The sequence below is a fragment of the Stomoxys calcitrans genome, chromosome 1, assembly GCF_963082655.1.
Source record: "Stomoxys calcitrans chromosome 1, idStoCalc2.1, whole genome shotgun sequence".
Taxonomy (NCBI): Eukaryota; Metazoa; Arthropoda; class Insecta; order Diptera; family Muscidae; genus Stomoxys; species Stomoxys calcitrans.
The window spans coordinates 128355701-128371981 of record NC_081552.1 but is presented as its reverse complement, the minus strand read 5'-3'; the positions used below and the strand labels follow the sequence as shown (position 1 = coordinate 128371981).

General features: G+C 39.1%; 1 protein-coding gene and 1 pseudogene across 1 annotated transcript in view; both read left to right on the top strand.

Annotated features, from left to right (window-relative positions):
* The window catches only part of LOC106093765 (structural maintenance of chromosomes protein 5-like), a 146610-nt gene extending 130911 nt beyond the window's left edge, over nt 1-15699 (top strand). Inside the window, exons 6-7 of the mRNA XM_059367036.1 lie at nt 13918-14122; nt 15671-15699. Of these exons, the coding sequence (XP_059223019.1) occupies nt 13918-14122; nt 15671-15699 (234 nt within the window). The remainder of the gene's footprint in view (nt 1-13917; nt 14123-15670) is intronic.
* On the top strand, nt 12077-12916 carry LOC131994319 (DNA damage-regulated autophagy modulator protein 1-like; annotated as a pseudogene).
* Nucleotides 15700-16281: the final 582 nt, after the last annotated feature.

Genomic DNA, 16281 nt, shown 5'->3' with positions numbered 1-16281 from the left:
GCCCACATGCCCTGCACATGTTTAACTATTTATTACAACAACAACGATTGGGACAACAACTGATTGACTAACAAATCGTCTGCCCTTTCATTCCTCCTTACTCCGTTATGGCCCGGCACCCAAACGATGAGGGTTGTGCCATCCTCAGAGAAGGTGTTAGTCTCCTTCTTACACTGCAAAACTGTTTTGTTTGTCCAGCGAAACTCCCAGGTATTTTGCGCTTTCTGTAAATGGAACATTCTTTCCTCTTAAGGAGACAGGTGCCACTGTAGGCAGCTTGTATGTCTTGCTGAAAAGAACTACTACTGTCTTGCACGGACCTACACCTAGACCACTTTCGGTAGTCCCATTCGCTGTTGCCCCTAGAGCTTCCTGTATTATAGCTCTTAGAGTACTTGAAAACTTTCCTCTAACCGCAATGGCCACGTCATCAGCATACGCGACCTTCTTCTTCCAGAGTCAATAATATATTGTTAATAGCTGAATATAGCAAAGCAGAGGAGACAGTACAACTCCTTAAGGCGTTCCTCTGCTGACCCATATTTTTAGATCTTGCACGGACCTATACCTAGACTGCTTTCGGTAGCCCAATTCGCTGTTGCACCTAGAGATTCCTGATTCCACAGATCGTAAGCCCAAGCCATCTTTTCAATGGATTTGCCTTTACTATGTATGCTGCTGCCGCGACAGGCGATCTCCAGGGATCTTTCCCCTAAAATATGTTTCTATCAACCTCTCAAGAGTCTTCAGCATAAAGGATGACAGACTAATAGGACGAAAATCATTCGCTTTCGTGTGGTAAGGTTTTCCTGCTTTCGCAATTAAAAATTACCTTCGCGTCCCTCCATCCCACAGGTATATATTCAAACAAAGTACACAGTTTGTATTCAAACCGGTGGTACATCATCAGGGCCTGGTGACTTGAAGGAGTCGAAACTTCTTATCGTCCAAAGGAATTTCGGCTCAGACACAATTTCCTTAATAACCCCTGATGAATGCATATCATTGACAACCTCTTCTAGCGCCACGTTGTCCGTTGGAGCATTTCCCGGGAAATGTATATCAACGACTAGTTCTAATGTTTCCTCACTAGACATTGTCCATACATTCTCTGACTTCTGAATGTACACCACCGTAATAGGGCTCGAGGACAAAATCTTCCTTAGCCTAGAGGCCTCAAATGTATCCTCCACCGAGCTACAGAATTCCACCGAGCTTTCTCAGCTCGCCCTTATATTTGCTTAGCTCAGCCTTATAGATGCCCCAATCGTTGTTGTTGTTGTAACCACATTTGCATGTGGAAGTGGTGATCCTCCTCCTGTAGATGAGCAAACTCGTTCCGGACCAAAGGACCGATCGCCGCGGGAACATTGTGGCCATTGGTTATTTAAAGGGGCCAACCTTGTCATATCGAGAATCATAGTTGCTCAGTATTTGGGCAAGAATCGGTGCCGCCCGGCCTCTCACTGAGACTCTTCGCTCGATACCGCTGATTGTCCGCGACTGCTGTTGCAGCTACACCGTATGGAGCATTCTACAATCCGCAATCTGTGGACGCGCCTAGTAGCTCGAAGCTAAGCTTCTCGTGACAGCAATGAACATCACACAAAAGGCCTACAGACATATAAGCCTTACGTCCTTTCTACTCAAAACCATGGAACGTATTGTGGACACCATGATAAAGAGTGGGACATCCAGCGAACTGCTCAAATATAAACAGGATGCCTATGTCAAGGGAAGGTCGGTGGAGACCGCCCTGCACGAGGTTGTGCATAAAATAGAAGAATCTTTCGATGACAAAACGTACACACTGGCGGTATGCATTGACACGTGATGATCCTCGTCATGCTCCTGTAGATGAGCAAACTCGTTTCGGACCAAAGGACCGATCGCCGCGGGAACATTGTGGCCATTGGTTATTTAAAGGGGCCAACCTTGTCATATCGAGAATCATAGTTGCTCAGTATTTGGGCAAGAATCGGTGCCGCCCGGCCTCTCACTGAGACTCTTCGCTCGATACCGCTGATTGTCCGCGACTGCTGTTGCAGCTACACCGTATGGAGCATTCTACAATCCGCAATCTGTGGACGCGCCTAGTAGCTCGAAGCTAAGCTTCTCGTGACAGCAATGGTGCTCAGAGCTATCCCTATACACAGGTAATATCCAGTACCCCTTGCCTATTCCTGGTAATAAAAGTCGGTTTATACCCTTTATTACAAATCGCCAGATTGCAACTTATAATATATTCGGTAAGCAGCTCACCCCTTACGTTGACGTTCAAACTTCTCCATATATGGTGATGTGCATTTGCATCACTACAATGAGCCCCTTTTTCCCTGCAGAAGCGGCTTCAACCAGCAAAAGTTTGAAGGCGGCATCTCTGAATCGTATGCTATATATAGTGAAGTCAGCCAGTAATGAGACATATTTGCTACTAAATCTTAAGTGCTTAGAGACGGAAGACGAAAAACTACTATTTGCAAGAACACAGGCCCCGTGTCTGCCATTCTCCGTATCCTTGAGGGCCGAAGCGGCGCTACAATGGTGGAGGTTTATTTACAAAAGCCGGACCATAATAAGGACTCAAAACTTCCACCTGTTGCGTTAGCCTCGTGTTCTGATTCCGCCACGGGTTCATCCTCACAAGATTCGTTAGATCTTGTCTTTCGGGGTGGACGATTCCTCCTTAGATGCTCCACTTGCTGCTGCTGTCGAAGAACTTTTTGAGTTCCGTCCTTCCCAGCTGGCACACACCTTGAGCCCAGTCCAACCGGATGACCCAACCACACAGGGCTTATCGGGTCCCGTTTCGATGCCTTCCCCTCCTGTATGGATTGTGGCAGGAGGATTTTCAGTCTCCTGCAATCCGCCAGACCTTAGCGATGTAGTCGATGTTCCTCAGGCAACTGTTCAGCAACAACAACTGTATCAAATTTCATTGAAATAGGATGAACAATTTTCCTTCTATGGGCTCATTACACTTTATCGTCAGATCGGTCAGCTGTATCCAAATATGGTTCGATTTGGACCACATTTGACAGGAATGGGTAGGGCTGGTGGAACACAATGTGCCAAATTTCATCGAATTCGGGTAATAAATGGATCTTTTTTGATCTCAATACCCTATATCGGGAGATCGGGCGGTATGCGGCAGCTATATCCAAATATATTCTGATCTGAACCACACTATCAGAACTTCTATCTTCTATCAGAACCCACTGTGCCAAATTTCATCGAAATCGGATGAATCGGATTGCCTCAAGACTTAGTCTGGAGATCTGTCGATATAGCGGCTATATATAACTAAAATCCGATTTTATAAGATCAGAAGGTCAGGTTTATATGCAAAGAATACGAAACCATTAAAATTTTTTGGAAAATATTTTTATACCCAAGAAATCTGCAAAATTATAATAATACCCAAAAAGGTATTTATTGGGTAAATACCTAAGCGTTGGGTATTTACCCGGTAGAAACCCATTTCTATATATGGGCTAAATACTCTATTTCGGAAGATCGGTCTATATGGCAACTTTATCCAAATATGGTTCAATCCAGATCACATTCAACAAAAGGGTGTAGGGGTCTACCAAAACTCACTGATCCTTTTATGAGTTTAATACACAATTTCGGGTGATCGGTCTATATGGGAGCTATATCAAAATATTGTCCAATCTGGACCACATTCAATAAAAAGGTTTAGGGGTCTCCTTAAACTCATTGTTTCAAATTTCTTCGAAATCAGATAAGAAATGCTCCTTTTTTGGGCTCAATCCTATTTTTGGCAGATCAGTCTATATGGCAGCTAAGTCTTATAGCCGCAGCCTTAAGTCTTAAAGCCGTAGTGGCTGTCTCTCATTTAATCTGTATGTCAATGGGTCGGATATCTAGAATGGTCTCCAGTGCCCTAGTGGTTTCTTCATCGCTCCGTCTGTGCCAAGACAACATGTTCTCTGAACCTGTTGTATGGCCCTTATATTGCACTTTATTTTCATAGCAGTCCACCAAACTACTGAGGTATAAGTAAATATTGGTCTAATCACGCTCCTGTAGAGACAGTGGACTATCCTCGGATTCAGGCCCCATATCGAGCCTACGGTCCGTCTACATAGTGCTTAACATCTGTGAGTCTTTTCAGTACGCTCCAGAATATGACACTTCCAACATTGAGACCCCTGGGCCTAGCCCAGTCATATGTTATATGCAAGATCCTTTCGGCGCCAATGCATAGCTGGTTCGCATCCTAACCGGATCTACATATCAGACGGGCTCAAATCCCTCCTCAGTCAGCATCAGTAATAGGTTATTTATGGTGTTCACCCAAAGGAGTGGCTATAAAATGCCCCCCCTGTGCCACTTTCTCTTATATATGTATGTCATGGGATTCGCAATTTATCCACCTGTGCCTTAGCATATGGTTTATCAAGTCTCTAAGAACCCGGTCCATCCGATACTGGTCTAAGGATTGGATCAATGTGTCGGTCCGCACATTGTTAAAAGCCCCCTCGATGTCAATGCATACCGCCAGTGTGTACGTTTTGTCATCGAAAGATTCTTCTATTTTATGCACAACCTCGTGCAGGGCGGTCTCCACCGACCTTCCCTTGACATAGGCATCCTGTTTATATTTGAGCAGTTCGCTGGATGTCCCACTCTTTATCATGGTGTCCACAATACGTTCCATGGTTTTGAGTAGAAAGGACGTAAGGCTTATATGTCTGTAGGCCTTTTGTGTGATGTTCATTGCTGTCACGAGAAGCTTAGCTACGAGCTACCGGGCGCTTCCACAGTTTTCGGATAGTGGAATGCTCCATACGGAGTAGCTGTAACGGCAGTAGCGGACAATAAGCGGTATCGAGTGGAGAGTCTCAGTGAGAGGCCAGGCGGCACCGGCTTCTGCACAAATACTGAGTGCCTATGAAGTTCGATATGACAAGGCAATTTATTGGCGCCTTTAAATAGCCAATGACCAACCTGTTCCCGCGGCGATCGCTCCTTTGGACCAGACTGAGCTTGCTTTCCTACAGAAGCTTGACGGAATCGCCACCTCCACATGAAATTGTGGCTACAACAACAACAACCTTTTGCTGCTCTGGCACTTTTTTACGACATGCTCTGTTAAAAAGTCTGCGGTCCTCTTTCCCAATATTCCGATTCTCCACGGTCATCCTGGGGTTTTCTTGGGCTGGTTTTCTTTCCCGAGGAGAAAAACTATCTGCGAAAGACTCCACTTGTGCAGTCGTAGCATTGTTGACATTGTCGTCTATGCTTGGACAATCTAAATTATCTTGCACAAGTCTTTTTCCGAGTAGTCTTCCGAATTTTGGCCAGTTGGTTTTCAACTTATTACGGATGCTTATCTGATTTGGTGCTGGCCATGCCTAAACCTAATGTAGCGATGGTCTGAGAATGAATGGTCCATGAAGACCCTCCAATTCTGAACGTCATATATTAGATTTTCCGAACATATTGTCACATCTAAAACCTTCTCCCTAATCCTATTAATAAAGGTAGCGGTGTTTCCAATATTAAGTGTTGTTAGGTCGTTAGTATTCAAGAATTCTGCATAGAATTCAGATAAAGTGATGCCAGGTATACTCCACCGTCTCCCGGTCTTATCACTGTTGCACCCGACATTGACAACTCTGGGTAAAATACATAATTTAATGGGTCTATTATGGATTGCAACTCAACTTCAGTTACGTTGCCAGGAGATACAACCTTGAAATAAAAATTAGTATAACGTTGGAAATTTTTGTCTAATGCAGTCAAATACAGATTAAACTTAATAAAATTACCAACATTAAAAAGCCGACGAATAATGCTGAATGTTACTTTCCTTATCAATATAATGCAAGGCAAAATAATCTCCGATTTTATTTTGAATAGAATTTACATAAATGTTCCCTTAAGGCCATCCCGAAACTATCAGCTATTTCAAATAAATTATTTCACATCAAACTATGCAAACAACGACCCTTTACGCCGCCTCTTTGTTGAATTTAATAAATTTTATAGCCTCATCGATCTCTCTGAAAAACGTGATTCTGTTAAAAGAAAATTAATACTTCACTTAAACACATAGTTTTATTTATTTTGAATCTAAAATATGTATATATTCGTAAATATTTAGCATATAATTTAGTCTGTAAGGATTATAATCTATAGACTTAAGAATAAAAAAAAAAAAAAAAAAAAAAAAAAAAAAAAAAAATCAGTGTTTTGAACATTCAGCTACTAAGTAAATTGCATAAAGGTTTGCAATTCAATAAAGAAATGGATATTTTTATTTCACATTTGGCCGTTGGCAACGCAACTGACGCATGTCCTTGGCCGAGTATTAGTGTTAGCATAGAATAATTGGTAGTTGATTCAGTCCAGAAAAATTATTTCTGGTCGTCCATGGCTTCTGAATTAAGGCATTATGAATCTTGCCCTCGCTGATTTTCTTTATCAGAGCCTGAGTAGCTGTCTCGCTCCGGTGCAGGTTTATCTGGATGACCTCAGTCATTGGTCCTCCATAAGTTTGGCTTCTTGGGAGTGGGTTATGGTCTCATCGTCCGCTCCCTATTTTTTAGGCTGATATTTTAGTATTAGGATCTATGCATATCCTAGTCTCTCGAATCTTGAGAAAGTCGGTAATGGCTTCCTGTTCGTTAGGCTGTATTGAGTCCCAGCACCACCTGATGTTCCAATTTTAGGATCTTTGCCTATACTAGTCTTCCAAATCTTGAGTAAATGGGAGTAGGTTATGGTCTCATCGTTGGCTCCCTGTGCGTTAAGCGGCATTGAGTTCTCTGTTATTGCACTGCATTAGTATCTTTTTCCATCCTAGTCTTCCTAATCTCAAGAAAGTCGTTGATAGTTCCGTCGTCGTGTGCCTGTTCGATAGGCTGTGTTGTGTCTCTCGCCCCTGCCTGATGTTTTAGTTTTAGGATCTTTGCTTATCCTAGTCTTCTAAATATTGAGAGAGTCGGTGATTGTCTCGTCGTCGGCTCCCTGTCCGTTAGGCGGTATTGAGTGTCCCGCCACTGCACCGCCTGATGGCTTAATATGAGGATATTTGCCTATCCTTGTCTTCCCAATCTTGGAAAAGACGGCCACAAAATCTATTGAATTCCAGTGTCTTTGTTCCTGATTTTTCAAGTTACTTTTCTTCCCAAATACATTGCAGCCGTCTTACTGAGCCATGTGTACCATACAACGGTCAATTTAAATTTCTCGAAAAGGCTGTAAAAGTTGGTTAAGTCTATTAGCTGACAATATGGCATTGGCACGCTTATTTGGCTCGGCCTTATTGCTCGTCGTCGGGTATGGGATCTTGCCATTGTCCAGCTAGATTCATTATTTTCTTGGTTATCACTTGTATGTAGATGATATAAAAAATATATAAAAGCAACAATATTTATAAAAATTCGAAGACAATTTAATTCAAGTAATTTACCCCAACATGATTTTTTACAGTGTTAGGCGTCTACTTGTAAGTGTCTGTTACTATTAACCGGACAGTTAAGCGAAATTCCAATGTTACATGCACATTTGTTCAGTAAGTATAAGAAAGCAAAAGAAAACAAGTAAAAGCGTGCTAAGTTCAGCCGGGCCGAATCTTATATACCCTCCACCATGAATCGCATTTGTCGAGTTCTTATCCCGGCATCTCTTCTTAGGCAAAAAAAGGATATAAAACAAGTAAAAGCGTGCTAAGTTCGGACGGGCCGAATCTTATATACCCTCCACCATGGATCGCATTTGTCGAGTTCTTCTCCCGTCATCTCTCCTTGGGCAAAAAAGAATATAAGAAAAGATTTGCTCTGCTATTAGAGCGATATTAAGATATGGTCCGGTTTGGACCACAATTAAATTATATGTTGGAGACCTGTGTAAAATGTCAGCCAATTCGATTAAGAATTGCGCTCTTTGTGGGTTCAAGAAGTAAAATAGAGAGATCGATTTATATGGGAGCTATATCGGACTATAGACCGACTCAGACCATAATAAACACGTATGTTAAAGGTCATGAGAGAATCCATAGCACAAAATTTCAGGCAAATCGGATAATAATTGCGGCTCAAGAAGTCAAGATCCCAGATCGGTTTATATGGCAGCTAAATCAGGTTATGAACCGACTTGTACTTTATTTGACATAGTTGTTGAAAGTAACAATAAAAAACGTCTTGCGAAATTTCAGCCAAATCGGATAGGAATTGCGCCCTCTAGAAGCTCAAGAAGTCAAGACCCAAGATCGGTTTATACGACAGCTATATAAGGTTATGGACCGATTTGAACCATACTTGGCACAGTTGTGTGATATCATAACAAAACAGGTCGTGCAAAATTTCATTCCAATCGGATAAGAATTGCGCACTCTAGAGGCTCAAGAAGTCAAGACCCCAGGTCGGTTTATATGACAGCTATATCAGGTTATGGACCGATTTGAACCATACTTGGCACAGTTGTTGGATATCATAACAAAACACGTCGTGCAAAATTTCATTCCAATCGGATAAGAATTGCGCACTCTAGAGGCTCAAGAAGTCAAGACCCAAGATCGGTTTATATGGCAGCTATATCAAAACATGGACCGATATGGCCCATTTACAATCCCAACCGACCTACTCTAATTAGAAGTATTTGTGAAAAATTTCAAGCGGCTAGCTTTACTCCTTCGGAAGTTAGCGTTCTTTCGACAGACAGACGGACGGACGGACAGACGGACGGACATGGCTAGATCGACATAAAATTTCACGACGATCACAGATATATATACTTTATGGGGTCTCAGACGAATATTTCGAGTAGTTACAATCAGAATGACGAAATTAGTATACCCCCCATCTTATGGTGGAGGGTATAAAAAGATTTGCTCTGTTGTTAGAGCGATATCAAGATATGATGCGGTTTGCACCACCATTAAATTATATGTTGGAGATCTGTGTAAAATGTCAGCCAATTCGAATACGAATTGCGCCCTTTGGGGGCTCGAGAAGTAAAATAGAGGGATGGATTTATATGGGAGCTGTATCGGGCTATAGACCGATTCAGATCATAATAAACACGTTTGTTGATGGTCATGAGAGGATCCGTAGTACAAAATTTCAGGCAAATCGGATAATAATTGCGACCTCTAGAGGCTCAAGAAGTCAAGATCCCAGATCGGTTTATATGGCAGCTATATCAGGTTATAAACCGATTTGAACCTTCTTTGACACAGTTGTTGAAAGTAAGAATAAAATACTTCATGAAAATTTTCAACCAAATCGGATAGGAATTGCGCCGTCTAGAAGCTCAAGAAGTCAAGTCCCCAGATCTGTTTATATGACAGCTATATCAGGTTATGAACCGATTTGAACCACACTTGGCACAGTTGTTGGATATCATAACAAAACACTTCGTGCAAAAATGCATGCAAATCGGATAAGAATTGCGCACTCTAGAGGCTGAAGAAGTCAAGACCCAAGATCGGTTTATATGGCAGCTATATCAGGTTATGGACCGATTTGAACCACACTTGGCACAGTTGTTGGATATCATAACAAAACACGTAGTGCAAAATTTCATTCCAATAAGAATTGCGCACTCTAGAGGCTTAAGAAGTGAAGACCCAAGATCGGTTTATATGGCAGCTATATCAGGTTATAGACCGATTTGAACCATACTTGGCACAGTTGTTGGATATCATAACAAAACACGTCGTGCAAAATTTTATTCCAATCGAATAAGAATTGCGCACTCTAGAGACTCAAGAAGTCAAGACCCAAGATCGGTTTAAATGACAGCTATATCAGGTTATGGACCGATTTCAACCATACTTGGCACAGTTGTTGGATATCATAACAAAACACGTCGTGCAAAATTTCATTCCAATCGGATAAGAATTGCGCACTCTAGAGGCTCAAGAAGTCAAGACCCAAGATCGGTTTGTATGGCAGCTATATCGAAACATGGACCGATATGGCCCTTTAACAATACCAACCGACCTACACTAATAAGAAGTATTTGTGCAAAATTTCAAGCGGCTAGCATTACTCCTTCGGAAGTTAGCGTGCTTTCGACAGACAGACGGACGGACGGACATGGCTAGATCGACATAAAATCTCGCGACGATTAAGAATATATATACTTTATGGAGTCTCAGACGAATATTTCGAGTAGTTACAAACAGAATGACGAAATTAGTATACCCCCCATCGTATGGTGGAGAGTATAAAAAACGCAAAGTAAGATGAATAAAGTTCAATGACCTGTTTCCGGAGAGATGTATTTATATGTGTATTAGTGATATTCTTTGCTTGGTCTTATTCGGTGGTTAAAATATTGTTGTAGTTTCAAAACATTTAACCAAAATCATTATTACAACAAAAATTGCAGCCACTAAATGGAGTACAAATGCCTTCGATTACAACAACAAATGGGTACTTGCTATATGCGAAAAAAAAATACAAGAAAATCATTCACGTATGGCAGCAATAGGCTGACTTCAAAGGTTTTGGTGCTTTTAAAACTTTAAACAGAGAATAAAAGGTAGGCGTTAAATCACAAAATATAACATCGAAACGCATACATGAATGTTATTGCCGATTCCTTTTTCCAGATTTTGTTGGAAATCACTAAGTTTTTTCCCAAGGTTTAAATTAATAATTGAAATAGTTCAATTTGTGATCGAAGAGAAAAATATATATTTTGAAATAGATCATTTAAAAGAGAGCCTGCTCTAAAACCACCACTGCTCTCGCATAGCCCAACGGTTCACAAAGCCACAGCCTCAATATTAGCAAGTGGTGATTCTAATTAGGCAAACAACAACAAAACAAAAGAGAAAAAAAACCACTTACTTGTCGTTTGGATCCCATGATGAAAGGCCTTTCAGCAGGGGAGGGCAGAGTGGCAGACAAGGCAATTTGCACTTTCGAACACTGGTATGTTTATATTGTCTCTTTTATGTGAATTGTTGTTGTAGTCTTTGGGTTAATGTTTTGAAAAAAATTTTTTTTTGTAACATTGTTACACTCTTTTTCCTTTAAACTTTTGCTTTCTTTTTGATCAACCAAAAATTACCGTTTAAAACATTTTTTTTTTCATAAAATAATGAAGGGAATAGGCTAAAATCGAACGATTTACATGGGGTTTAGGCATACAAAGCAGAAATTAGCTTTGAAAGATTTTTAGGTTACTTTTTCCCTTGTTTTTTTTTTCAAATAATAATAATTCAGGATGTCACAAAAAGGATTTAACGGAATAGATCGCACTATAAACTAGGGCACTTTTCGCTGTAATTATAGGCAGATAAACACAATTCTTCGGGCTGCATAGCACATTACGGCGACCAGGGCTCTACTGCAGTCCCCAAATACTCCCCCTCCACTTCCTTGACCACGGATACAACGATTTAAATCCACGATGATAACTGATAGACTGATGTGCTTTGCGTAAAAGCGAAGTAATGGCACTCCCAATAGATCAGGGTATTCGTCCGTCACAACAATCAATTTGATCAAAGAGAGGATAAAGTTGAGATGTGAAGGAAACAGACAACCGCTCATTAAAATTGGGTATCGTTTTATATGGTATTTTCGTTTTTCAATTGGAGTTAAGAGAATAGTAACAACAATAAATTAACCTTTGCTTGTATCTGCTAGGGAGAAGTTATAACTCCCTAATATATGCGGCAATCGTAAAGCACCATAAATGATTGGAAAGGCCAGAAATAATTAAGGATCAATGGGAGTTTGGTTTATGAATTTCTCCAAAATTCCACGTTAAAAAAAAATTCATATGCGTAAGAATAATACGTTGACCTTTCAGAAAAAAAAAACAAAAATTAGCAAAAACACCAAAAATTTTTCCATCTTCCGACAAACGGGTATAAAAAGCAAACACTCACTATAACTTTTAAAATAAATGCGGTTCTCAATACAAATTCATTTGATTGGAAACGATCAAAGCAATTTAAATTTAAAATTATTTCCACGGATTTTTAAGAGCTTGAAGAAACTTCTTCACTTGTGGAACACTTGTCAGAAATGAGAAAGACTTTAAATTTCCAAAGCTCTTTCCAAGCTTTCCAAAAAAAAAAGAAATGGCCCAACATACACCAATGCAAAACAACTCAATATGTCGCGGAGAAAGGGAGATAACATCATTGCCTAAGGCACCAGGACTCAATGGCATAACATTGAAACAACAGTGTTTAAATGTAGTGTGCGAAATCAAAGGTATAATTTGATTTCTGGTCTCTTGTCTCTCTTGACATAAGTGTAGTGGGAAATTTCCAGGAGACCAATGTGCGTGTGTTGCTTTTTATAGGGGCAATTTGCTGTTTTGGCATTGGCACCCTTTACTTTAGGATGCAGGCCTTAATCTCGTCTTTGGTATTGGGTTGTCCAAAAAGTAATTGCGGATATTTCATATAGTTGGCGTTGACAAATTTTTTCACAGCTTCTGACTCTGTAATTGCATTCTTTCTTCTGTCAGTTATTAGCTGTTACTTTTAGCTTGCTTTAGAAAAAAGTGTAAAAAAAGTATATGTGATTAAAGTTCATTCTAAGTTTTATTAAAAATGCATTTACTTTCTTTTAAAAAATCCGCAATTAATTTTTGGGCAACCCAATATATCCTATAGCGGGCACTGAGCGCAAAGCCCATATACGTTTGGGTAAGTCTGTATGCTGTACCATTTTGTTCATAATGCTGACTGTGAAAGGCATATTGTCACATATATTCTTCCAAGGTCAAAATCGAAAAAAGTGGTATCCCTCTGATGGAGGCTGGTATTTCTATGTTATCAGTTCCATTTCGGAATGGACGGTTGCTACAGTTTTCAGCGTTCACACATTAACATTTCACGGATGAATTACGTGATGCCGACATGAAACATCCACCCTTGTGTTTAAATTCCTATTCGGTGCCTTTACAATAATTTACGATTATTCCCAACTGCTGTCATATTATTTCTTTTATTATATATTTTTTTCTTTTTTATATATATTTTTCTTTAATTTATTCCCTCTTATAGTTTATTTTATTTTCTTTTAGTTTATATCTCAGTATATTTCTAAATTTGAGGCTTTTCGAAATTTGAAATATAGACAACTTAAAGCTTTTGCGGGAGTCAAAAAAAAAACTTAACCAAAAAACGAAAGGGTTCTCGGCGGAGAGTACAGTTGTGTGTGTATGTGATTTGTAGTTTTACTCAACTTTCCATTTTATTATGCTGTTAAATATTTGTATTGTTTTTTAGTTATATAAGTTTAAGTCTGCAATTTGTATAATATTATTGATTTGAATAAAAATAACAACGATATTCGAATATTAATGCGGTTTTTATCGGCTTAAGAGCCTTAATTGGCCGATCGGTGCATATGGCATCTATATCTTAATATGGTTCGATCCGAATCATATTTGGGTCGGATAAAGGGAGCCGAAATCGGATAAAAACTTTACCTACGTAATTTTTGTTCTTCAGAAATATTTATATACTTTGTAGGGTGTGAAATTAATATTTCGATGTGTTGCAAACGGAATGACTAAATGAATATACCCCAAATTCTATTTATACCCACCACATAAAAATTTGTTATTTTTACACGCGTGGTTGTCGGAGTTGTTTTTTGCTATTTTGTAATGAATATAAAAAATATATATCTCCAATATTCACCCCAAAATGCTGCAAAAGTGGTAGAAATTTGGGTCTCTGGGCTGAAATTTATTCGAGGTAGGCCACTTGCCCGAAATCTTTTTTAAAACATAATGGAAACCTAAGCTGAGAATTCAATTTCATATGAAAATTAAATGAAATAGTGATGCAGAGGATTACTGCAAAATTCCTAAAAAAATAAAGCATTTTCTCACTAAGAATCAATGAAAAATTTGTCAACATTAGAAGTAAGATATATATTTTGATTTATAATTCTTTTCTAGAAACGTAAGCGGGATTCAAACGAACGTCAAAACGAATTAAAACATGAATGCAAAATGTTACAAGCTTACGCACAAGATTGGAAAAACCTTAAAGGCGAAGAAGTGGCTGTTGAAGCTCAAGAAACACACTTAAGAGAGTGCGAGTTAAAAATGGAGCAAATAAAGCAGGAGACGAAACGATTAAATCAGGAGCATACTTGGCACAGTTGTTGGATATCATAACAAAACACGTCGTGCAAAATTTTATTCCAATCGAATAAGAATTGCGCACTCTAGAGACTCAAGAAGTCAAGACCCAAGATCGGTTTAAATGACAGCTATATCAGGTTATGGACCGATTTCAACCATACTTGGCACAGTTGTTGGATATCATAACAAAACACGTCGTGCAAAATTTCATTCCAATCGGATAAGAATTGCGCACTCTAGAGGCTCAAGAAGTCAAGACCCAAGATCGGTTTGTATGGCAGCTATATCGAAACATGGACCGATATGGCCCTTTAACAATACCAACCGACCTACACTAATAAGAAGTATTTGTGCAAAATTTCAAGCGGCTAGCATTACTCCTTCGGAAGTTAGCGTGCTTTCGACAGACAGACGGACGGACGGACATGGCTAGATCGACATAAAATCTCGCGACGATTAAGAATATATATACTTTATGGAGTCTCAGACGAATATTTCGAGTAGTTACAAACAGAATGACGAAATTAGTATACCCCCCATCGTATGGTGGAGAGTATAAAAAACGCAAAGTAAGATGAATAAAGTTCAATGACCTGTTTCCGGAGAGATGTATTTATATGTGTATTAGTGATATTCTTTGCTTGGTCTTATTCGGTGGTTAAAATATTGTTGTAGTTTCAAAACATTTAACCAAAATCATTATTACAACAAAAATTGCAGCCACTAAATGGAGTACAAATGCCTTCGATTACAACAACAAATGGGTACTTGCTATATGCGAAAAAAAAATACAAGAAAATCATTCACGTATGGCAGCAATAGGCTGACTTCAAAGGTTTTGGTGCTTTTAAAACTTTAAACAGAGAATAAAAGGTAGGCGTTAAATCACAAAATATAACATCGAAACGCATACATGAATGTTATTGCCGATTCCTTTTTCCAGATTTTGTTGGAAATCACTAAGTTTTTTCCCAAGGTTTAAATTAATAATTGAAATAGTTCAATTTGTGATCGAAAAGAAAAATATATATTTTGAAATAGATCATTTAAAAGAGAGCCTGCTCTAAAACCACCACTGCTCTCGCATAGCCCAACGGTTCACAAAGCCACAGCCTCAATATTAGCAAGTGGTGATTCTAATTAGGCAAACAACAACAAAACAAAAGAGAAAAAAAACCACTTACTTGTCGTTTGGATCCCATGATGAAAGGCCTTTCAGCAGGGGAGGGCAGAGTGGCAGACAAGGCAATTTGCACTTTCGAACACTGGTATGTTTATATTGTCTCTTTTATGTGAATTGTTGTTGTAGTCTTTGGGTTAATGTTTTGAAAAAAATTTTTTTTTGTAACATTGTTACACTCTTTTTCCTTTAAACTTTTGCTTTCTTTTTGATCAACCAAAAATTACCGTTTAAAACATTTTTTTTTTTCATAAAATAATGAAGGGAATAGGCTAAAATCGAACGATTTACATGGGGTTTAGGCATACAAAGCAGAAATTAGCTTTGAAAGATTTTTAGGTTACTTTTTCCCTTGTTTTTTTTTTTCAAATAATAATAATTCAGGATGTCACAAAAAGGATTTAACGGAATAGATCGCACTATAAACTAGGGCACTTTTCGCTGTAATTATAGGCAGATAAACACAATTCTTCGGGCTGCATAGCACATTACGGCGACCAGGGCTCTACTGCAGTCCCCAAATACTCCCCCTCCACTTCCTTGACCACGGATACAACGATTTAAATCCACGATGATAACTGATAGACTGATGTGCTTTGCGTAAAAGCGAAGTAATGGCACTCCCAATAGATCAGGGTATTCGTCCGTCACAACAATCAATTTGATCAAAGAGAGGATAAAGTTGAGATGTGAAGGAAACAGACAACCGCTCATTAAAATTGGGTATCGTTTTATATGGTATTTTCGTTTTTCAATTGGAGTTAAGAGAATAGTAACAACAATAAATTAACCTTTGCTTGTATCTGCTAGGGAGAAGTTATAACTCCCTAATATATGCGGCAATCGTAAAGCACCATAAATGATTGGAAAGGCCAGAAATAATTAAGGATCAATGGGAGTTTGGTTTATGAATTTCTCCAAAATTCCACGTTAAAAAAAAATTCATATGCGTAAGAATAATACGTTGACCTTTCAGAAAAAAAACAAAAATTAGC